Source organism: Callithrix jacchus, chromosome 20 (assembly GCF_049354715.1).
Source record: "Callithrix jacchus isolate 240 chromosome 20, calJac240_pri, whole genome shotgun sequence".
In the NCBI taxonomy this organism is placed as follows: Eukaryota; Metazoa; Chordata; class Mammalia; order Primates; family Cebidae; genus Callithrix; species Callithrix jacchus.
The window spans coordinates 7,141,105-7,166,701 of NC_133521.1; the positions used below are offsets into that span (position 1 = coordinate 7,141,105).

The window sequence follows — 25,597 nt, forward strand, 5'->3', positions numbered from 1 at the left end:
CCACAAGAGAAGCAAGGCTGATGTTAGTGCCATTTTACAGACGAGGAAGCCGAGGTCTATGAAAAACTGGCCTCCCTATAGTCATGTGATCAGGAGGCCCCAGGGAAAGGAACAGAGTCAGTGAATCCCCTGATGCCATAGTAGTGACTAAGTCTCACAAGATCTGATGGTTTTGCACGTGGGACTTCCCCTGCACCAGCTCTCTTGCCTGCCACCATCCATGTAAGACGTGGCTTTGCTCCTCATTCACATTCTACCATGACTGTGAGGCCTCCTTAGCCATGCAGAACTGTGAGTCAATTAAATCTTTCTTTTGTAAATTACCTGGTCTTGGGCATGTCTTTATTAGTAGCATTAGAACAGACTAATACAACTTGCAGCAGGTTTTAACCCCTAATTGAGTCCTTTTCGCTTCATAGTGGAAGGGCAAGACTAAAGAGGCTGCATAGCAAACCCAACATCATCCAGCGAATGGACACAGGGCTTCATATCATATCCCTGGCTCCTGGATTAGCCTGATCTCCACAGTTGCACATTGCTACTTGCCTGGTCTTTAGCATCACCCTCGCAGGCATCCAGCCCCAAGGCCTGTGCCTCCTGAGAAACCAATAGCTTCCTCAGGGGCCCTGCTGAGCAAAGGAAGGACAAATTTCCAGGGCAAAAGAGACGCAGGGCTCTGAATATGTAAATCACAGCACACTCCACAGCACATCCATCCTGCGGCCTAATTGAGACATTTGCTTGGAATGTCCTAGAAAATAGGGCAGATGTGGCATTCTAAGAGTCAGAGCCACCCCCGAGGTGCCCTGCTGAGACAGGGCACCAATGGCTTTTTTCTGGAACTTAGACCAGCCACTGGGAAACCAGTTCTCTCTAATAAGATTATACATTCTTTAGATGGCTTTTGTGTATTGCAATGATACTGGATATTAAAACAGCAAAAAGTAGTATAAAATAAAAACAAGCATCTGTCCCATCTTCAGGAGCTCTGCAGCATCAAGGTGACAAATCCGGTGGATTTCACCCCTGTGCACACCCCAGGGCTGAAGATATGTTCAGACCTTTCTCTGCTCTCAAGGCCCCCTCATCCTTGAGGGATGACTGTTGCCTAAGCCCTGTTTCTCAAACTCTTCTCCTGTGGAACCCCACTGGACTGGGGGCCAGGAGGACAGGGTTCGAGTCCTGACTATTCTTATTCCCAGCCAAAGACTTGAACAAGTAGCCTCCTCATCTCTGTGCCTTAATTTCATCTGCAGTCACTTGGCCTGATGTGCCTCCTAGCTGTGGTGAGGGTTGAACAAGGCAAAGACTACCTGTGGGCCTGAGCAGGATCATGAGTTTTGTCCAAATAAAACACTAAATAAGCATATATTTTTTAAAAGAGAAAACAAAGATCTCACCATTGCCCAGCTAGAGTGCAGTGTCACAATCATAGCTCACTATACGCTTGAACTCCTGTGTTCAGCCTCCCGCTTCAGCCTCCTGAGTAGCTGGGACTATGGGTGCACACCATCATCACAGTCAGCTAATTTTAATTTTTTTAATCTTTTTTTGTTTTTGGAGATATAAGGGTTTCATTATGTTGCCCAGGCTGGCTTCAGAACTTCTGGTCTCAGGCAGTTCTCCCACCTCATCCTCCCAAAGTGCTGGTGCTGTAGGCATGTGCCATTGTTCTCCGCCAACATTTGTTTTCAAATTTGTTTTTATTACAGTTTGGATATCTGTCCCCTCCAGATCTCATGTTGAACTGTGATTTCCAACGTTTCACCTGGTGAAATGTGTTTGGGTCATGGGGTGGATCCCTTATGAATGATTTGGTGCCACCCCTGAGTTAATGAGTGAGTTCTCTCCCTATTGATTCACAGGAGAGCTGGGTGTTTAAAAGAGCCTGACACCTCCTCCTCTCTGTCTTGCTCCTTCTCTCACCATCCATGTGACATACTGGTTTTCCCTTTTTCCACCATGAATACAAGCTTCCTGAGGACTTACCAGGAGCCAAGCAGATGCCACTGACATGCTTCTTGTACAGCCTGCAGAACTGTGAGCCAAATAAACCTCTTCATAAGTTACTCTGCTTCAGGTATCCTTCATAACAACACAGGAGGAACTAAGACAGTTTCCAATAATGTCACATACAAATCAAAATTTCTAGCTTCCCAAAAAAAATCAGAAGACCTGGTCACACTGGGCTCCCCTTCCCAGAGGCTCACAACCGCCTGACCAAGCGACAGCCACCCTTTTAGGAAGGGCATGTGGTTGACAGTTTACTCCACCCCACACACTCCCTACTGCCTTATACTCAGCCAGCTTCACTCCTCTATGTCACCTGCCTCACACTTGAATTTGAGAACAAGGACCTAGCAAAATAGATACGAAAAGTCTTCATATAGCTCACCTCTGGTGTCTTATACCCTTTTCCCATGATTTTCCCCTTAGGGTGGGCTGCCCATGTGCACTGTCCCCCCCTTACTCTTGGGAGGTGAGCACACACAGTGTGTTTAGGAAGTTGTACACATGCCCATCTGAGGCTTTCTTCCTTTTTCTGGTGGTGTGCCCCTGGGAGGTTATACTCCACCATTTCATCTTAATGCACATGCCCAGGAAGTTGCTATTCCCTGTTGCCTGCATTCAGTTAACACTTTTTAATGCAACAGGTGTGGACCATCAAGAAATCCTTTCCCTACTGCCAGCTGCCAATGTATCACTTACAGAGAGGCAATGTGATCATTGCCAAACCATCACTCAATATCCCAAGTGCATGGGGGAGAGCCTGCTCCTGCCCCACTCATGCCTAATAGTACCAGATGACCATCTGGGGCCTGGTGGGCCTGGCCTTTGGTGTCTTTTAATATAACAGAGAAAGGCCAAGTACAGTGGCTCACGCCTGCAATCCCAGCACTTTGGAAGGATGAGGTGGGTGGATCACTTGAGGCCAGGAGTAAACAAATTAGCTGAGCATGGTGGCACATGCTTGTAGACCCAGCTACTTAGGAGGATGAGGTGGGAGGATCTCCTGAGCCTAGGACTCCAAGAATGCAGTGAGTTATCATTGCACCATTGAACTCCATCCTGGGTGACAGAGCAAGACCCTGTCTCTAAAAGGTGAAAGAGAGAGCTAATACTTTGTATTTGCAAGAGTGGAATTTTGATAACCCACCCCAACCCTCCGCAAGGCCTCCAGCTGGCTGTGAAGACAGGGGAAAGCCTTCTAGAACATGTAGCTGCTGGTCTTTTCTGCAGATTTGAGAAAGAAACCTTGGGTGATGGAGCCTGAGATTTGCTCCCACATCTTGTTCATTCACTCATTCATTCACTTGTTGGATGTATTTGTGCCTGTTTATTACCCCCTCCCTCACCCACAGACCTGCTGAATGGGAGCAGACCATGTGACTGTGCCCTGCCAGCCTCTGCCTACCCCCCACTACCTTTGATAAGATTGGTATAACATCTGCCCCAAGGAAAACTAGGTCTGAGCCAAAGAGAGTGGACTGAGTCCTTTAGATTTCCTTCTTTTCAGGAGGTGTTGGGGGAGGATTTGAACCAATAAAAAAATGCAACTTTTGGTGCCATCAGGGCCAAAGCTCATACCACTCACAGCACAATAGCCAGTAAGTCAAGAGACAAGGTCTTGGGGCAAGGAAAATAACTTTATTTCAGAAAGCCAGCAGACCAAGAAGATGACAGACTAGTGTCCTAAAGACATCTGAAGCTCATATGAATATGGGGCTCCTTTAGTGTTAGGGAAAGGGGAGAGGAAGAGGGGGTGGAGGTCAAAAGGTGACTAATGACTACAGACATCTGTGCAGCAGCAAGGGTAACTTTCTTTGTCCTTGGTTAGGTCACAATACTCCCATAAATCTTCAACAAAACAGTATTACTCATGTGTACACCCTCCTTATCTTCTCAGGGGTCAGTTTTGGGAAGGGGCTATTGTCATCCTAGCTTTAAAGGTAAACTAAAAGCTAAAATTCTTCCCATACTTGGCCTGGCCTACATACAGAGCTAAGCAAAAGCAGTTAACCCAAAAGATAATCACCACATGAGGAGGGATATTAGGAGCAAAACAGAGTTAGTCATGCTAGACCTCCTTTTCACTGTTACAGTGGTAGGCGCTTATGCGTTGTGAAGAAAAGAATGTAGGTACATCATCCAGAAGACACTGATTGTGACAGAGACAGAAGCAGAAGGTCAGAATAAAAGGAGAGAAGGCACAACAGCTAGACAGACAGACCAACAGGAATGAGAGAGATGTGGAGTCCCCAGCCTTGTCTCCCGTCTGTTCTGTTTCTGGTTCTAGTACCCTGAGGCCCAGCTATGTACCCTGAGGCCTTGTGTTCTAAGATTATCAGCAAAATTTTCTGGTGGAAATTTTAGGTGTGGGCTTTCCAACCCATTTCACACAGCATTATTACTTCCATGTCTTTGTGGAAACTTCTTTCCTTCTCAACAGAGAAACACTGTGTTGAGCTGTTAAGCAATAGCCTGTCCTCTCCTAGTGCTATTTTTACTTGGGCTAGTTTGAGTAGGTTTCTGTTCTCTGCATGTAAAAGTGCTTTAACTAGTACAGATATTGATGGAGTGATTCATTCTAACCTTAACTCATTGATTGATGCCCTCACTGGTTTTATCTACTCAATGTTTCATTTGAATAATTCAGTCATTCACTTGTGCATTGACTTGCTATTTGTTTATTATCACAAAAGAATAGTTGTCAAGCACCTGCTATGTGGCAGACCCTGTGCTTGACCTCTTAAGTGATGTGGAAATGAACCAGATGTGGTATTTATTCTTAAAGGGCTCACAAATAATAACACAGATGCAATGCAATTAAGTACAAGGTAGACATTAATAAATACCAATATCATCAAGTCAAGTTTAGCCTAAAGTTGCTTCCTTACACATTTTAAGTTTTGGCTTAAAGATTTTTCTGTACATCATGAACTATAACAAATGGAGGTATAAACAGACCATAGCCTACACTTGTGCCAATTACTGAGTTTCGGCCAATCAAATGTAGCCCACCGTTCAAACCATATTCAAATAAGGCAAACACCAACCTGTAACCAATCCAGCTGCTTCTGTATTTCACTCTGCTTTCCGTATGTTGCTTTCCTTTTTCTGTCCATAAATCTTCTGCCATGTGGCTGTGCTGGAGTCTCAGAGCCTACTCTCTCTCAGGAAGCTTCCTGATTCACAACTCATTCATTGCTCAATTAAATGCTTTTACATTTAATTCAGCTGAAGTTGTTTTTTTTTTTTTTAGTCAATATGCATTGTGCCTTCAGTAGAAGGAAAGGATTTCAGGATAAAAATTAGAGAAGGTTTCTTGGAGAGACTGGCCCATAAAAGAGCTTCTACTTGAGTTTGAATCTGGAAATGAGAAAGAAAGGAAAATAAGAAAAGCCAGGGATATTTCTCAAGTTTTAATACTAGCAGCCATTTGTGAAATGGGAGGTTATCCGAGAGATTAAACAGCCCAAATCATTGGAAGAAAATTTCTACTCTTGCAGATATAACTACCATCATGGTTTGACTTTGATGCTTTCTAAATACACCCTTATCCCAGGATGCCAGGAGCCCAACAAAAGTGCCTTCCAGTCCCTGGGACAAGCCACTCCAGACCCATTCTGCCTCTCCTTCCCATTGGGAAACTCACCTGGGCTTCTGTTTCCCTTCCATGACCAGTCTCTGAGATGTTCCAGTCAGAAAAAAATGTAATAAAGCTTTTCAGCCCAAGGTTAATATCTTTTGAGGAAAGTATATTTCTCTTTCAAAGTTGATTTGTTTGTATGAATGTTCGGGGGAAAAAAATAAACCTTGGAAGATAAACTTTCAGCCATGGAAAATTTTCAAAACAGAATTTGCCCCCCACCAGAACTGCAGAAATAGAGTCTAGACAGTTTTGATTATGCTGTTAGTTTTCAGTGGGGTTGTACCATTCCCTAAGGGGCACTTAGGAAATTTGGACGGATTACCTTTGTAAGCCAAAAATAAAATCCTAAGTCCACCTAATTCACTGTACAGACCTCTCTGGAACAAAACAATAAAAAACCTGAATATTGAATTCCTGGCCTTGACATACAGGAAGACTGAATACGCCTCAGTATAGTCTCTCCCTTATGGAGTTTAGGCACAACTGACCAGCATTAACATTAAAATAGAGGTTCTAAGTTTCACAAAACAGACTCTTTAGCAATAAGATATCAAATTCCAACCCGACATGGATATAGCATCACATGACAGATAGCAGACCCTAAAGGAAATTAAACTATTTTATCCCAAGAGGTTTTTATTTGACATATTTTGAAATGGCCCTACAAAGCCATCTTTTGTAGGGGAAAGTTTGCATTTATAAAGAACCTCAATTAATGCAGCCAGGTCTTTCCCTGATCTAGAAGAAATTAGCTAAGAGTCAGATATCTTTTAAGGTCTACAAAGAGACATTTACCATCTATTCTCTCTGAAGCCTGCTACCTGGAGACTTCATCTACATAACAAGGACCTTGGCTTCCACAACCCCCTTTATCTTAACTCAAGCATTTCTTTCTACTGACTTCAAGTCTTTAGCTTAACTCTTTCAACCTATTGCTAATCAGAAAATCTTTCAATCCACCTATGACCTGTAAGCACCACTCCACACTACTTCAAGATGTACCCCTTTCTGGGTCAAACCAATATATATCTTACATGTATTGATTTATACCTTTACCTATACCTTCTGTCTTCCTATAAAACCAAACTAACCTGACCACCTCAGGCACATGTTCTGAGGATATTTTGAGATTGTTCCCTGGGCCATGGTGACTCATATTGGCTCAGAATAAACCTCTTTAAATATATTATAGAGTTTTCTGTTTTTGGTCAATAGAACTGACCAGTGTGAACATAAAAATAGAGATCCTAAGATTCTATTTAGGGGAAAATTATAATCCAGATTTGCTACAATATTTTTAATTGGCAGATAAAGTTGTATATGTTAATAATAAATAGCATGATGATATATTGTGCAATGACTAAATTATTATTTTAGTTGTGGCCAGACATTATAATATTGAAATACACCCAAAGGGAGACTGTATTTAAAAATTTTTCTTTTTTATATTAGTTTAGGGGATTCTAGCAATCTTTTAAAAATGTATGTATGCAAATAAGTTTTACATGAATTTCATTTCCAAATAGCAAAGAGGGTATTAAAAGGGCATTAGCGAGGGACATTTTCTATGGCTGAGTAAAGAGATAATAAATCCTCTTCCCAAAAAGCAACTATAAAGCTCAACAACATTGATTTAAACCATCACGCAGCACTTTGGAAATCAACCAAAGGCTTACAACAGTTAGAGCAACATTTATGCTTGAGAGCTACAGAAATCTGAGTAACAGTGAGAAGCGGTGGCATTCTAGCCTAAAGCTGCTTCCATCTCCTGCTTCTAGCTAAGTCAGTAGGGAGGCTCCTCCAGGGTGGGGCAGACTGGGAGGAGGGGAAATTTCTCTGCTATGGTTAAAGGGAGCTTACTTGACTTAGAGCACTGGGCAACATACCCTCTTGGCAGCCATGTTGGTTTAAGTAAAAGTTACCAAGGCAGAAAAGCAGGAGGACCAAAAGGTCCTTTAGACTGAGGTTGTGGCCATGATTGGGCAAATGTTTCTGGCTAAAGCCACATGCTGGCACAGCAGAAACAGTCAAGGGCCCAATCTAGCCAGACTCTGCTGGCCAGCTCTGAGGCTGCACAGATACACAGAGGAGATGTCAAAGAGACCAGCAGAAAGCAAAAGATAGAGAAAGCATGAAAATGTCCTGAAGTTTGAATGTGCTCCTATGGTAGGCTGCTTCTAAAATGGATCTCATTAATGCTCCCCTCAGTATTAGTGCCCTGTGTAATCCCCTCCTTTTGGGTGCAGCTGACATAGTGACTTGCTTCTAGTAAATCATATTCTAATGCGGCAAAAATGGCAGATGTAATTTCCAAGGTTAGACTGACTTTTGCCTTGCTCTCACTCTCTCTCTGGGTCTTCCCCCTTGCTATGCTGATGAAGCAAGCTGCATGTCACAAGCTATTCTATGAAGAGGCACATGTCACAGGGAATAAAAGGTGGCTTTCTGCCAACAGCCAGCAAAGAAGTAATGCTCTCTGTTTAATGGCCTGCAAGGAACTCAATCCTGCCACCAATCACATGAGGTGTGTGGAAGAGGATCCTTCCCCAGTCAAACCTTCAGATGACTGCAACCTAGTCACCACATTGATTGTTGCCTGAATCAGAGAACCCAGCTAAGGCACACCCAGATTTCTGACCCACAAAAACTGTGATAATGTACTTTTGTTTTAAGCCACTAAACTTTGAGATAACATTAAACAGCAATAAGATAACTGATTCAGCTCCCCTACCCACACATAGATTCATCAGCAGATCACAGATGGCTTTACACATTTAAGGTGTTTGAGAACAATCTCTGTCCAATTAGATATGCAAACACAGAGATAATGCTTAGGAAACTAGCCTTAAATATTTTTAAAAAGCAAGAATGTTAGAAATTTCATCAGAAATCTCAGCAGCTTCACACAATAGAGAAGATGAGATTCCCAGATTCCAAGATAGCAATTCATTAATTCACAATAAACCATGGAGTGAGGGAAATCAGAATCCGAAGTTGCTATGATTTTTTTATTTGGCAAATAAAATTGTGTATATTAATGTTGTACAACATAATGATACATTATGGAATAGCTAAATCAAGAAAATTAACATATCCATTACATATCAATTAACATATCCATTGCAATATTTTCGATGCCAAGTTTTCAATAGAAAATTACAAGATACGCAAAGAAACAGGAAAGTGTGACACATACTGAGGAAAATAGCAGAAATTAGGACCTGTCTCTGTTTCCCTAGATTCTGTATATAGCAAACAAAGGTTTCAAATAGCTATTTGAAATATGTTCAAATAACTGTTTAAATTTTTAAATAAAATTATGATAATAAAGAGTCAGCACAGAAAGATTCTAAATAAAGAGGAATGATTAAAAAAGCAATGGAAATGTGTTGAAAAGCATAACATAGATTAAAATTTTATGTAAAGACCTATAACAGCAGATTATATATGGCAGAGGAAGGGATCTGTGAACTTGAAGATAAAATGATAGAAAGTATCTGAGGAGAGGACCGACTCAAGATGGCGTGGTGAGAACAACCCAGGATTGAAGCTCTCGGTGAACACACGGAGGGTGAGTCAGGGCCGCATTTCCAGACGGATCTTTGTTGCCCACAGAACAGGGAAATTCCCAGGTATAAAAGAGACGTGGGACGCCAGTGAAGTGGTTTTGGCTGGTGCAGCTGGCGGCCGGTGCTGCAGTGCAGTGGCACTCCACAGCTCTCCACACAAAGCTTACTGGTCCGGGTGCCCTGTTGAACCAGCAATCTGAGACTTGAGAGGGCAGATTGGCATATCCATCTGATTGAACAGGACTTGGACAGTGAGCCAGCCCAGGAGATTCCAGGGAAATGGCGTTTGGGCCAGGGCAGTGGGACAAACAAAACAACAATTCCAAACGCTCCAGGTGGAGAGTTTCACTGCAGGCACAGCTGAACCCAGGATGGTGCAGCTCTGTGGGGGAGGGGCGTTTGCCATTACCGAGGCAACCCACCCCTACTGAGGTACACTCCCATTGCTGACGCAGCCTGCAGTTGCCGAGGCAACCCGCCACAACAGAGAGACTCTGCCTCAGGGCGTAGCCTGTGGCAGCAGGGCTGAGACTGCAGCAACAGGGCAGACCTCACACCAGCAGGGCGGAGCCTCGGCAGGCAAACAGTGACTAGACTGCCTTCTAGCTGGGCAGGACAGCACAACAGACACATAAAGAAAACCCCAACCCCCCGAGACAGAGCATCTGAGAAAAAAAGGGATTTTTTTATGAGTTCTGCTGCAGCAGAATTAAATGTAGCAGCCTAACAGCCCTGAATGAACAACAGAGCTCACAGATCAGCACTTGAGCTCCTATAAAGTACAGACTGTCTCCTCAAGCAGCTCCCTGACCCCTCTATATCCAGAAGACTGACATTTGGCAGGCATCATTCTGGGACAAAGATAGCAGAAAAAGAAACTGGTAGCATCCCTCACTGTTCCACAGCTGCTATAGGTGCACCCCAGACAAGCAGGGCCTGGAGTGGACCTCAGCAGTCATACAGTGGAGGGGCTAGACTGGTAGAAGGAAAACCAAGTAACAGAAATAATTCATCATCAACAATCTGGGCATCCACTCAGAGACCCAATCGAAAAGTCAGCAACTACTCAGACGACAGGTGGATAAATCCACAAAGATGGGAAGAAACCAGCGCAAAAAAGAGGAAAACACCCGAAACCAGAACACCGCAACTCCTACAAAGGACCAAAACTCCTCACCAGCAAGGGAACAAAGCTGGATGGAGAATGACTGTGATGAAATGATGGAATTAGACTTCAGAATGTGGATAATGAGAAACCTTTGTGAGCTAAATGAACATGTTTTAAATCAATGCAAAGAAACTAAGAACCTTGAAAAAAGATTTGAGGAAATGATAATAAGAATGGATAACTTAAAGAGGAATATGAATGAATTGAAGGAGCTGAAAAACACGAGAACTTCACAAAGCATGCACAAGTTTCAATAGCTGAATTGACCAAGCAGAAGAAAGAATATCAGAAGTCGAAGACCAACTCAATGAAATTAAACAAGAAACCAAGATTAGAGAAAAAAGCACAAAAAGGAATGAACAAAGTCTCCAAGAAATGTGGGACTATGTGAAAAGACCTAACCTACGTTTGATAGGTGTACCAGAAGGGGACGAAGAGAATGATCCAAGCTGGAAAATACTCTTCAGGACATCATCCAGGAAAATTTCCCCCACCTAGAAAGACAGGCCAACTCTCAAATGCAGGAAATACAGAGAACACCACAAAGATATTCTGCAAGAAGAGCAACCCCAAGGCACATAATCGTCAGATTCACCAGGGTTGAAATAAAGGAGAAAATACTAAGGGCAGCCAGAGAGAAAGGTCGGGTCACCCACAAAGGAAAGCCCATCAGACTCACAACAGATCTCTCTGCAGAAACACTACAAGCCAGAAGAGAGTGGGGGCCAATATTCAACATCCTTAAAGAAAAGAACTTTCAACCCAGAATTTCATATCCAGCCAAACTGAGCTTCAGAAGTGAAGGAAAAATAAAATCCTTTGTGAACAAGCAAGTACTCAGAGATTTTGTCACCACCAGGCCTGCTTTACAAGAGCTCCTAAAAGAGACACTACACATAGAAAGGAACAACCAGTACCAGCCATTCCAAAATCACACTAAATGCTAAAGACCATCAACATAATGAAGAATCTACCTCAACTAACGGGCAAAACAGCCAGGTAGCATCAAAATGGCAGTATCACATTCACACATAACAATATTAACCCTAAATGTAAATGGACTAAATGCACCAATCAAAAGACACAAACTGGCAAATTGGATAAAAAGCCAAAACCCAGCAGTGTGCTGTATCCAGGAAACCCATCTCACATGCAAGGATACACAAAGGCTCAAAATAAAGGGATGGAGGAAGATTTACCAAGCAAATGGAGAGCAAAAGAAAGCAGGAGTTGCAATCCTCATCTCTGATAAAATAGACTTTAAAGCAACAAAGATCAAAAGAGACAAAGAAGGCCATTACATAATGGTAAAAGGATCGATACAACAAGAAGAGCTAACGATTCTAAACATATATGGACCCAATACAGGAGCACCCAGATACATAAGGCAAGTTCTTAATGACTTCAAAGAGACTTAGACTCCCACACAATAATAGTGGGAGACTTTAACACTTCACTGTCAATAGTAGACAGATCAACCAGACAGAAAATCAACAAGGATATCCAGGGCTTGAACTCAGTCCTGGAACAAGCAAACCTGATAGACATTTACAGAACTCTCCATCCCAAATCCACAGAATATACATTCTTCTCAGCACCACATCACACCTACTCTAAAATTGACAACATAATTGGAAGTAAAGCACTCCTCAGCAAATGCAGAACAACTGAAATCATAACAAACAGTCTCTCAGACCATAGTGCAATCAAGTTAGAACTCAGAATTCAGAAACCGACCCAGAACTGCACAGCTTCATGGAAACTGAACAACTGGCTCTTGAATGTTGACTGGATAAACAATGACATGAAGGCAGAAATAAAGAAGTTCTTCGAAACCAATGAGAATGAAGACACAACATGCCAGTATCTCTGGGACACATTTACAGCAGTCTCTAGAGGAAAATATATAGCAATAAGTGCCCACATGAGGAGAATGGAGAGATCCAAAATTGACACCCTATCATCAAAATTGAAAGAGCTAGAGGAGCAAGATCAAAAAAAACTCAAAACCTAGCAGAAGACAAGAAATAACTAAGATCAGAGCTGAACCGAAGGAGATAGAGACACGAAAAACCCTCCAAAAAATCAATAAATCCAAGAGCTGGTTTTTTGAAAAGATCAACAAAATAGACAGACCACTAGCCAGATTGATAAAAAAGAAAAGACAGAACAACCAAATAGATGCAATAAAAAATGATAAAGGGGAAATCACCACAGATTCCACAGAAATTCAAACCATCATCAGAGAATATTACAAACAACTCTATGCACATAAACTAGTAAACCTGGAGGAAATGGACAAATTCCTGGACTCCTATGTCCTCCCAAGCCTAAACCAGGAGGAAGCTGAAACTATGAATAGACCAATAACAAGGTCAGAAGTCGAGGCAGCAATTAAGAGCCTACCACACAAAAAAAGCCCAGGTCCAGATGGGTTCACAGCCGAATTCTACCAGACACACAAAGAGGAGCTGGTACCATTCCTTCTAAAACTATTTCAAATAATCATAAAAGAGGGAATCCTTCCCAAATCATTTTATGAGACCAACATCATCCTGATACCAAAACCCGGCAGAGACCCAACAAGAAAAGAAAACTTCAGGCCAATATCCATGATGAACATAGATGCAAAAATCTTCAATAAAATATTGGCAAGCTGATTGCAACAGCAAATCAAAAAAACTTATTCATCATGATCAAGTAGGATTCATCCCAGGGATGCAAGGCTGGTTCAACATACGCAAGTCTATCAACGTAATTCACCACATAAACAGAACCAAAAACAAAAACCACATGATTATCTCAATTGATGCAGAGAAGGCATTTGACAAAATTCAACAGCCCTTTATGCTAAAAACCCTCAATAAACTCGGTATCGATGGAATGTATCTCAAAGTAATAAAAGCTATTTATGACAAACCAACAGCCAATATCATACTGAATGGGCAAAAACTGGAAGCATTTCCTTTGAAATCCGGCACTAGACAAGGATGCCCTCTTTCACCACTCCTATTCAATATAGTACTGGAAGTTCTAGCCAGAGCAATCAGGCAAGAAAAAGAAATAAAGGGTATTCAAATAGGAAAGGTGGAAGCCAAATTGTCTCTATTTGCAGACGACATGATAGTATACCTAGAAGACCCCATCACCTCAGCCCAAAAACTCCTGAAACTGATAAGCAACTTCAGCAAAGTCTCAGGATATAAAATCAACGTGCAAAAATCACAAGCATTCCTCTACACCAATAACAGACTTAAAGAAAGCCAAATGAAGAATGAACTGCCATTCACAATTGCTACAAAAAGAATAAAATACCTTGGAATACAACTCACAAGGAACGTAAGGGACCTCTTCAAGGAGAACTACAAACCACTGCTTAATGAAATCAGAGAGGACACAAACAGATGGAGAAACATTCCATGTTCATGGTTAGGAAGAATTAATATCGTGAAAATGGCTATACTGCCCAAAGTAATTTACAGAATCAACGCTATCCCCATCAAGCTACCATTGACTTTCTTCACAGAACTGGAAAAAACCACCATGAACTTCATATGGAACCAAATGAGAGCCCACATAGCCAAGTCAATTCTAAGCAAAAAGAACACAGCGGGGGGCATCACACTACTGGATTTCAAACTATACTACAAGGCTACAGTAATCACAACAGCATGGTACTGGTACCAAAACAGAGATATAGACCAATGCAACAAAACAGAGGCACCGGAGGCAACACAACATATCTACAACCATACAATCTTTGATAAACCTGACAAAAACAAGCAATGGGGAAAGGATTCCCTGCTTAACAAATGGTGTTGGGAAAACTGGCTAGCCATGTGCAGAAAGCAGAAACTGGAACCCTTCCTGACACCTTACACTAAAATTAACTCCAGATGGATTAAAGACTTAAACCTAAGACGTGGCACCATAAAAACCCTAGAAGGAAATCTAGGCAAAACCATCCAGGATATAGGAGTAGGCAAGAACTTCATAAACAAAACACCAAAAGCATTGGCAACAAAAGCCAAAATAGACAAATGGGACCTAATCAAACTCCACAGCTTCTGCACGGCAAAAGAAACAGTCACTAGAGTGAATCGGCAACCAACAGAATGGGAAAAAATTTTTGCAGTTTACCCATCTCACAAAGGGCTGATATCCAGAATTTACAAAGAACTCAAACAGATTTACAGGAAAAAACAAAGAAGCCCATTCAAAAATGGGCAAAGGATATGAACAGACACTTTATAAAAGAAGACATATATGAGGCCAACAATCATATGAAAAAATGCTCATCATCACTGGTCATCAGAGAGATGCTAATCAAAACCACATTGAGATACCATCTCACGCCAGTTAGAATGGTGATCATTAAAAAATCTGGAGACAACAGATGCTGGAGAGGATGTGGAGAAAAAGGAACACTTTTACACTGTTGGTGGGAGTGTAAATCAGTTCAACCATTGTGGAAGACAGTGTGGAGATTCCTCAAGGCTTTAGAAACAGAAATTCCATTTGACCCAGAAATCCCATTACTGGGTATATATCCAACGGACTATAAATCGTTCTACTATAAGGACACATGCACACGAATGTTCATTGCAGCACTGTTTACAATAGCAAAGACCTGGAACCAACCCAAATGCCCATCGATGATAGACTGGATTGGGAAAATGTGGCACATATGCACCATGGAATATTATGCAGCAATCAGAAATGATGAGTTCGTGTCATTTGTAGGGACATGGTTGAATCTGGAGAACATCATCCTCAGCAAACTGACACAAGAACAGAAAATGAAATACCGCATATTCTCACTCATAGGTGGGTGATGAAAAATGAGAACACATGGACACAGGGAGGAGAGTACTAAACACTGGTGTCTATTGGGGGGAAAAGGGGAGGGCCAGTGGGAGGGGGGAGCTGGGGAGGGATAGCCTGGGGAGAAATGCCAAATGTGGGTGAAGGGGAGAAAGGAAGCAAAACATACTGCCATGTGTGTACCTATGCAACTGTCTTGCATGTTCTGCACATGTACCCCAAAACCTAAAATGCAATAAAAAATTAAAAAAAAAAAGAAAGAAAGTATCTGAGGAACAGAGAGAAAAAAATGATTGAGGAAAAATGAACAGAACCTTAGGAGCCAGTGGGACAACATCAAGCCAACAGATGTATAATGGGAAAGCCAGAAGTAGAAAACAAAAAGAGAGGAACAGAAAGCATATGCGGAAAAAAATGGCCAAAAATTTCAGAATTTGACTCAAGAAAAAAACAAATAAGGAACATAAATGTTCAGTCAACCTCAAGTAGGACAAATACATAGAGATCCACACCTAAACACATCATAGCAAGCAGAAACAAAGTGAAAAACAAGCAAGAGAAAAATTCCATTACTACAAGAGGTAGCAATACAATTAACAGCTGACTTCCCATGTAAAACAATGGAGGGCTAAAAGCAGTCACACGACATATACAAAGTGTTAAAAAACTGTTAACCAAGAGTTCCATTATCCAGAAAATCTTTCTTCAAGAATGAAGGTAAAATAAAGACATTACCACATAAACAAAGACAAAATAATTTGTTATTTCTAAAATCTTACAAATATATTGTAAAAGTAATAAATCCAGATGTAAAACACCACATGTATGTTATTTCATTTATATAAAACTCAAAAACAGGCAGAAAAAGTTTGAAACTGGATAATAAGATGATGAAACCAGTGGCTGTGGGGGAGATTTTAGGGTACTGTTTACTTAGATATCTTCATTTGTGACTCTAGCACATTTCTGTATACGCAATTTCCTTCAATGGAAGTTTACTTGAGCAAAAAAGGGAAGCCTGACCATGCCACTCCCTCCCCTTTCTTTGAATTCCTTTGTTGTTTTTCTTTTGCTCCCTTTCCCTTCTCAGTCTAAGATGAAACTGTGGCCACCAAGTTCCTGTGTGGCCTGGCCTCTGCCCACCTCTGTAGATCGCCTCTTACCTCCTGGTACTCTAGCCACCTTCACCTTCTGCTGTTAGAGTCATGTTTCCCACCTGCCACAGGGCCTTTGCATAAGCATATGTCTCTGGTCCAAACCCCTTATTTTAATCCACTTAGGCCTATGACAAAATACCACAAAGTAGGTAGCTTATAAACAACATTTATTTCTCACAGTTTTGAAGCTAGAAAGTCCAAAAGCAAGGCTCTGACAGATTCTGTGTGTGCTGAACTCATTTTCTGGTTCATAGGTGACACCTTCTCCCACATCTCCACATGGTGGAACTCTCTCCAGTCTCTTCTGCAAGGGCACCAATGCCAATCATGAGAGAGCTGCCCTTATGACCTAATTACTTCCCAAGGCCCCACCTTTTAATACCATCACCTTGGGGGTAAGGATTTCAACACATGAATTTTAGAGGGACACAAATGTCCAGACCACAGCAGCCCTATGGAAGTCTATTTACCCTTTAGCCCAGAGCTCAAAGATGGCCCACCTACCAACCCCTCCAAGTCTAGTTCCATTGCCATGGCCTTTCAGAGAATTACATTCCTTTCTTTGAGAACTCATCTTCACCTGTCATTATGGAGTCATTCGGTAATTATCTGCCCTGTCTTTTCCAATAGCCCGCATGTTTTAGGAGGTCTGCCTTTGTTTTTCTCCTGCATTGTATCCCCAGCACCATTCTCAGTACTTAGTAGGTATCTGATAACTGCATGTTGGATGAATAAATGAACAGAGATGAATTGGGCTTATAAAAAGCTTTCTTGTAATTAGAATACACTACAGAAAGGATAGGATGCCAAACCAAGGAATTTAGATTTTTTTTTTTTTTTTGGATAGGCAACAGGGAACCACTGAAGGTTTTTGAGAAAGTAAGATACATGGGTTGCCCTTTATTTTAGTAAGATCTCTATGGAGTGGAGGTGGAGAGGCTGTAAGGAGGCTGTGGCAGAGTCCAGAGGAGATATAGTACCTGAAGAGGAGCAGTGGCCAATGTCCCACCTCTACTCTGACCCCAGAGCCAGCTACCAAGCCAGGAAATGACCTCACAATCACTCCCCAGCCCTTCCATCCTTTAAGGCCAAACTCCCAGTGTCTTGGCTCACTCTGCCCTTTATGTTCACATCTGGAGGCCACACCCTACCTTCTGAGTCACCAGGCGGTCCATTCCAGACAGAGGGATCAAGAGAGTGCAAGAGTGCCAACTGCCTCCCACCCAAGGCACTGGCAAGACTCCACAATGTCAGAGCAACCCGTGGACCTGAAGAATTTAATGCCCACAGAGATGAAATCTATGTGGAAGACTGCTGAGGAGAGGCAACTGTCTGACCTCACTCGTGTGCTGGAGTGGCTCGAGCGGAGGCAGGGGAAGAAGAAACAAACTCCCGAGGTGGGTACCATCCAAGAGAAACTGCAGGAGACTTTATTCAAGACAGTTGCAGTAGGGGAGAGAGATTCAATTTGACTCTCCTGAAACAAAAGGCAGGATGCTTTTAAGGTGCTGGGATAAGCTAGTGGAGAAGTACCCAAGGACGTTAACGGGAGGTTAGTTAATATGATTAGGCTGTCTGTGTGTTGCTAATTTGTGCTTATCAAAGTTAGGCTCCCATCCTCTCACAGAGACTGAGAGACGGGGTGCAATCTTTCTTGATGATTCCATTTCAAAGGGTCCTTCTGGGTCCTTGAGAAAAACATTCCTGGATTATAAAACTAACAAGAGGCTAAGAGATTTATATCTCAAAGGGGCAGAGAAAAAATTTACATGTGCAAATTTTCTAAAGGAAATGCTCTAAGAAAAAGTAGGCCAGTGGCCTATCGTCAGGAAGAAATCTGTCTAAAGTTTAGTCAAGCTGGGAAAATGTTGCTATTGGTCAGGATTCTAAAAGGACCAAGGGGCAGTGGCTGCCAGGGTCTCCGTGTTGCGGGATGGGATCCTCCTACTGCCCTCAGCTACTTCCTTGCTTGTTGTTGGAAACAGGTGCTCACTGCAACCAAGAAGAACTAGCACTTCAACCAAAAATTTCTCAGCAAGGCAATTTTACTTCTGCAGACGGGTGCTGCCTGTGTCAGTCACAATCACAAGAGCACAATGAATAAAGGAAAGCAGGGGTTTTTATTTATAATGCCACCCCTCAATCTGTATCCACCCCCTGTCAATTGAAGTCAGACCTCACAATCTAAACTGATCTCGTTAGGCTAGAATTAGCATTTAGAATAAGACGAATAACGAGCAAGTTAATTGTTTGTGCTTAACAACTTAAAGTAAAGTGGTGTGGGTCAGCTGCAAGCTTCGTGGATGGAGGTATGCCTGGCAGTGTTAAAGGCAGGAAAGATTACTTATAAAAGGACAAAGGGGATGAAACTCTGAAGAGAAAGTGTTTGTTCCCAATGTTGTGACACCTTCAGAGTCAAAGAACATTGATTCCTCACCGCCGTTACTGCAACTGTGACTCCAGCTAACATACCTCCTCTTTTCTACCCTACATCAAGCGAATTCTAACCTGCCCTTGTCTCTTTCTCCAAGAACCATAGCAACCAAGTTTGCCTCAGTTTCCCTAGAGCTCCCCAAAGGCCCATCATCTATGAAAAACCAAGCCATGCCTTTGGAAAGTGATGTCCTCTGCAGAAGATACCACCTGATCTTGAATCTCCTGACCCTAGAGCAAAATGAATGAAAAACGCCATTACTATTGGCAATGCTCATCCCATCACGGACTTTTAATGTTTACTGTGGTCAAAGCCCTGTGCTTAGCATCTACCTGTGTTATTCAGTCAATTGCTCCCAGGCAGGCTACCAGGGAGGCATCATTTTTACCCCCAGTTGAAGAATGAGGAAAGTAAAAATAAGTCATTCTCTTGAGGTCACAGAAGTAATAAAGGGCAGAGCCAGGGCTCAAACTGAGATTTATCTAATTTCCAAATGGATGGGGTCTTTTAGGCCAACTCCCCATAACTGCCTCCACTTCCTCTGCTTTACCCACGTCAGCACCTGCCCTTGAGGAAAGCTTCCATTCTGTTGATGTGCTTACTTACTGCATTAGTCCATTCTCACGCTGCTACATAGAAATATCTGAGACAGGGTAATTTATTCTTTAAAAAAATGTTTCATTGGCTCACAGTTCCACTGGCTCTACGAGAAGCATAGGGGCTATCACTTCTGGGGAGGCCTCAGGAAGCTTACAATCAAGGCAGAAGGCAAAAGTAGAGCAGGCACTTCCCACAGCCAGAGCAAGTGAGAGGACAAGGTGCCACACACAGTTTTAAATGACCAGATCTCATGAGAACTCTCACTTTCCTAACAGCACCAAGGGGGGTAGTGTTAAACCATGAGAAACTGCCTCCATGAGCTAATCACCTCCCACCAGACCCTACCTCCAGCACTGGATATTACAATTTGACATGAGATCTGGGGAGAGACGTAGCTCCAAACCATATCACTTACCATTTATAGTCAGAAAGATCTTGAGTGCCAATTCCATCAGACACATCTGACAAACATATTTTACTCTAAGATGCTAATGATTTACGGGTAGCCTACTCATTGCCCTGATTTGAGGTCAAACAGGAAGCTTGACTTCTGGGTCTCTCTAAACCCAATTTAATATCAATCACAGAAATGACATTCACTTCCATGGTTAATATGTTCAGGTCTATCTCCTTTTACTAGGATAAGATTCTAATAATCACATTTTAACAGCTTTATCTTAAACGTGGCTTTATTGTAAATAACTTTGGACCTAGAGAGGGAGCAAGTTTCCATGGGAAATATAATTAAGTCATCAAGCATCATTATCACTGTCAGAGCATCTGGGTTTTTAAAGAAGCTTCTAAAAGAAGGATGATGTGTCCTGACAGGTCTCACATGGCAGCAGGTGGTGGGGGACCCTCTAGTGAAATGGTTGGGGTGTATCTGCACCACTCAGGCTCCTCTGTGGCCTCCTCTGTTCTCTCCTGGTGTCTGGCCTGGCCATCCAAGCTTTTCCCCCAACAGGCTACTCATAGTATTTCCCCTTATGTATTTCCCCTTGTGAGCCATTTGGCATCAGCAAAGACCCCTGAGGTTTGAAGTCTCAGCCATGGAGGATGCTAAATCTGTGAATGTTGCAGTTTCCTTGAGTCTAAGGTGTTACCATGTCAATTCCGCTCGTTTTCCCTAAAATTGGGCCTGTGTGGGGAGCTACTCAGGTGACACCTCAGGGGAGGCTGAGGATTGAGTGGGGGCTTGTGGAAGGGTCCACCCTGGAGGAGATGTCTCATCCTAGCTCCTAACAGCCTGAAAAGGCTGCCTTGGCTCTGACTGTGCTGTTTCTCCACTAACATAAACAAAACCCCAAAGCTAACCAGCATCACCTTCCTTAGAAGGCAACTTGCAACATGGAGCAGGCCCTTGCACAGCTTCCTTCCACACTCCCAGATGGCTTATCGAAACTTCCCTTCCTCCCACTCTGCATAATAATCTGCCCCCCATAATTCATGGAGAGCACTGCAAGTGCATACAGTGATTCAGTTATGGCTCTCAGTCACCTTATGAAGTAGGTCCTAATATTAGCCCCACCTTTCAGACAAGGAAACTAAGCCTCGGAGAGAGCAGAAACTTGCCAAGGTCACTCAGCCCTCAGCCATGGATAGAACAGGAATCCAGGAGGTGGGACCTGGAAACTGCAGCCCCGGCTGCAGTCTCCGCAGAACCACAAGTAGCACATTCCCAGAGGGGATCCAGTCTATTTAGTTTCTCTCATGATGCTCTGGCACCCACCCCTAACACTTACTGACTAGGCAGGATGTTTCCTGGGTGGCCCCCCCTTTATGCGCCCCTGCTGGGTTTCTGCACTGTGAGACCCTGAAGATCCCTAATGCCTTCCCTCCCTGCCTCCACTGTGTGATCAGGAGGGCCAGGAACGTGCCATGCACAAGGAACTCCATTCAGGGCCGGGTGTGCTCAGCTCCTGGGCGGGTGGTAGGGAAAGAGAAAGGTAAGGTCAGTGGTGACCACCACTTAAGGAAGACAGGATGGGTGGACCTGGAGAGTCGGGCTGAGCAAAAGCCGTGAGGTCTGGATTGGCACCACCTACTCAAAATCAGGGCAGCCTTCCTGCAGCTCCAGGCTGGAGGCAGGGGCAGGGACATCAGGCTGGAGGGGCTTCCTACCAGGCTAGGGAGTGAGGCCCTTATGTGGGTGGCGGTGGGGAGCCCCGATGGATTCTGAGGTGGAGAGAGACAGGACCAGGCCTGAGGCTTAGAACATCGCTCTGCCGGCGGAGACACCGATACAGGCGCATTCCGAAGCAGAGGGACAGTGAGGATGGGCCCTAGAGTGTGTGTGCTGAAGCCCACCAAGGGGAGGGGCAGCCCCTCACCAGGGAGCCTTCTCCTCAGGAGAATGGAGGTGACACTGTCCCCACAGGGGTGGCTTCAGGGCTCTCTTCCCTTGTCTTTTCAGAAGCAAAAGCCCAAAGTGGTAACAGGCCTGAAAGGAAATGAAAAGAAGGAAAAGAAGGAAGAGCAGAAAGGCAAAGGCATCATGAAGGCACCAGGAGGGAACTGCAAGGCCGAGGAGTCTTCTCAGCAGGTAATGCAGCCCCACCCCCCAACCCCCCACCACACACCCCCATCCCCATGGGTCTCCAAATGGAGGACGGTTCCCACTTTTCTCCTGCATGATGTCTGCCTACTTTTTATATTTTAAGGCCTTGAAATTTACTCTGACCCCACGTTAACACTCAAATGAAATCTCCCACCCTTCCCCCACCCTTTCTAGCTGGGTGACCCAATCGCTGCCTCTCCGTAGTTTCATTCCTCACAGGTGACACATCCTCCCTTGCTCACATTTATCCCCCCTCCCAAAACTATTCAGGAAGGCCTCCTGGAAGATGAGAGCACTGTGGCTCAGTGAGGGACAGGAGCCTCCTGGCTAACAGGGCAGCCCTACCCAGACCTAATGGCCTCTGAGGGCCTGTGTTTCTAGGGCCCTGGGGACCCCTATGAGATATGGCTGGAAGAAAAGGGAGGCGTTGGTGAGCAAGTGCCCATGGGCAGACCCTGCCCCTCTGACCTCTCCCAGGGCCTGGGCAGCTCTCTCCATGGTCGCCTTTGCCTGCCTTTCAGCAAACCCTTGAAATTGCTGCTTGTTTTCTTGCGATGGGTGGGGAGGGGGGGCCAGGTCCTGTAACTGGGGTGTGACCCTCTCACTTGCTTCCTGCAAGGCATTAGGAAAGAGGTTCAGGAAGGACGGGGACACCGTCTCCTACCGAAGGCTCTATGGAGTGGAGCAAAAGGGAAAACGTCTCAGCATGGTCCCTGGCAGCTACCTCAAGGATGGCCCCGGGAAATCTGGTAAGGGAAGAACCTTGGCCAAGGCCTCCAGAATATTCCTTCATAAACTCCTCCTCTAAGAGGGACCCAAAGCTTATGCCATTCTTAGAACAGTAGCATCCACGTCAATCCAACCGCTGTGCACATAGGAGTCAGAAACCGATGTGGAGGCTCGGTAGGGACCACTCCCAGGGTTGCTCTTGGCAACCCGGGTGTGATGTGGACAGGAAGCAAGTGACTGTCAAGGCTCTGCCCCCTCCCGAGTGTTCCCTTCACAGGAAACCACCCTCATGTGTCCATATTCCTGAAGCCCTTTTGGTGACATCAACTTCATGAGTTACAAATCATCTAATTAAATACTGACACTATCAACTACAGAAGGTACCACTCCTGCTGGCCTGAAACCTGCCAGGTGTTATTCACATCTAGGAAGGACAAGCTTAGGCTGTACCAGATCCCCAGTTTCAAAGACTGCCTGGGACCTGACTCTCGCTGTACCACTTTATAAGGAACTTAGAGTGGTATAATCCTGGGCAACTTATTCCATCGCTGGGGTCTGGTTTTTCATCTATAAAATGGGACAATAACAATACCTGCCTCATAGTCTGGCTGTGGGGTTTAAGCGAGATGATGCATGAAAAGTACCTAGCCTGACGAAGAGCAGGTGCTGAATAAACGTTAGTGGCTTTTTCTAAGTAAAAATGTTGCTAAAATTTCAGGTGGTCTCTACTGTGGTGTTGGCAAAACAGATGCATTTGCTGTGTCTGTCCCCTTCGGACACAGATGTAGAGCAAAAGAGAAATCTGGAAGGGATTCCATTAGCCCAGGAGAAAAGTGCACAAGAGCCTTTGAGCAGAGGCTGTGAATTCTCATATGTAAAATTGCCCCCATCATGCCCAACAACAACAAAGAATCTTTTTTCCCCCTTTCACTTAATATACCAAAGCCACTGTGACCAAACTGCTGTCACTTCCTGTAAGATTTTAGCGCATCCGGCTTTCAGTGCAGTTTAGGATCCTAGACTGACTCTTAGAACAGCACTTTAGGGGCATCACTGGTGAAATCCAAAAAGGTTCTATAATGTACCAAGAAATGTTAATTTCTTAGTCTTGACAAACATGCCATGGACATAGATGTTAACATTCAGGGAAAATGGATGAAGGATGAACAGGAATCCTTTTTATTTTCTTTACAAGTTTTCTGTAAATCCATATGTGATGGTTAATATTGTCAACTTGATTGGATGGAAGGATGCAAAGTATTGTTTCTGGGAGTCTCTGTGAGGGTGTTGCCAAAGGAAAGTAACATTTGAGTCAGTGGGCTAGGAGACGCCAACCCATCCTCAATCTGAGCATGCACCATCTAATCAGCTGCCAGAGCAGCTGGAATAAAGCAGGCAGAAATTGGAAGGATCAGACTTGCTGAGTCATCTGGCCTTCATCTTTCTCATCTTTTGGATGCTTCCTGCTCTTGAACATCAGACTCCAAGTTCTTCAGCTTTTGATAGAGATTCAGCTTGAATCGATACCAGTGTTTGCCAGGGGCTCTCGGGCCTTTGGCCACAGATTGAAGGCTGCACTGTCAGCTTCCCTACTTTGGGGGTTTGGGGACTCGGATTGGCTCCCTTGCTCCTCAGCTTGCAGACAGCCTATTGTGGGACTTCACCTTGTGATCGTGTGAGTCAATATTCCTTAATAAACTCCCTTTCATATATCCATCTATCCTATTAGTTCTGACCCTTGAGGGAACCGACTAATACACCAAATTATTCCAAAATATTTAAAGTTTATTTTAAAAATAAACTAGATTTGCATACGCCAATAGGCCCCATACCTTCTCCAAATTTTCTATGACTTCCAGCATCATGTCTGGCTCCAAAGTCCTGGTCCTGCCAGGCCCTGGAGTTTCTGTAAATCTTGCTTCCAGTGGCTGCTGTCTTCTCCTGCTCCATGCCAACCTAGGTACAGACAGCTTTGTCTCCTTGATTTCTCCCAAAACCTCTCAAATGAAACCATCATGAGTAAATAGATTTCACTGAAGGTTTGGGGGCAACAGAGGGAAAGAATTACATCACAGAATTATACAGCAAACAAATTAGACGTTGGTTATTGGACCCCCTTGTTTTTCAAAGTCCTTTATCCCCTGCCACGAGGAGATTTTTCCCTAGCTACATGTCTTTGCAGGAAGTAGCCCCCTGATGTTTTTCTCAACTCTAAGACTGAGTAAGGTGAGGTGAGCCAGGAGTTCAGGGCACCAAATTTAAGGCAGCACTCACTCTCAGATGATAATCATGCACTTGTGTGAGTCTGAGAGTGAACCCCTTCTTAAATTTTGCACCCTGGACACCTTGTTTGCCTCACCCAAGTCCTGGTACTGCTCAGTTCTCCCTCTTCCTCTCTCTTCCCTCTTCTCTTTCCTCCTTCCTCTGCCTTCCCCACCTAACACTTTCCCATTGACTTTTTACTTGAAGAGAACTGTGTTTCATTTGCCTTGTTCCACGCTCAAAGTAGTCTATCAAGACATTTTCTCAAACAGTTAGTTCCCTCCCTAAAAGAAATCCATATCAGCTGATTAAAGAATTATTTCCATCTCATGCACAAGGATGCCAGCAGGCCAGGTGGACTTGACACACATTTGGTTCCCTGCAGTTCCCGTCTTTCCACCATTCAAGTCAAATCCACTCTGTTGGAGAATGGAGAAGCTTTGTCTCTACTGATGTCATGAGACCAATGGCCAGTGGATGATGTGGTTGCAAATGGGCTAGCCCAAGTGCAAAAGGTGCTCAGAGGCATCTAGGAACAAGATGTGGCACCCAGGACCTAGTCAGGGCTGAGCCTAGGCACAGTAAGGAGAGCCTCTTGCGTAGACTGGCAAGAGGACTAAAATGAATGGGTTTAATCTGAATTG

At 43.8% G+C, this 25,597-nt stretch overlaps 1 protein-coding gene across 2 annotated transcripts in view; it reads left to right on the forward strand.

The window, feature by feature from the left end:
- Nucleotides 1-17,482: 17,482 nt before the first annotated feature.
- Nucleotides 17,483-25,597, forward strand: part of C20H16orf78 (chromosome 20 C16orf78 homolog) — a 28,442-nt gene continuing 20,327 nt past the window's right edge. For both annotated transcript variants that reach the window (XM_002760928.5, XM_035282021.2), the window contains exons 1-3: nucleotides 17,483-17,768; nucleotides 21,819-21,947; nucleotides 22,582-22,711. In XM_002760928.5, the coding sequence (XP_002760974.2) occupies nucleotides 17,619-17,768; nucleotides 21,819-21,947; nucleotides 22,582-22,711 (409 nt within the window). In that variant the 5' untranslated portion in view covers nucleotides 17,483-17,618. The remainder of the gene's footprint in view (nucleotides 17,769-21,818; nucleotides 21,948-22,581; nucleotides 22,712-25,597) is intronic.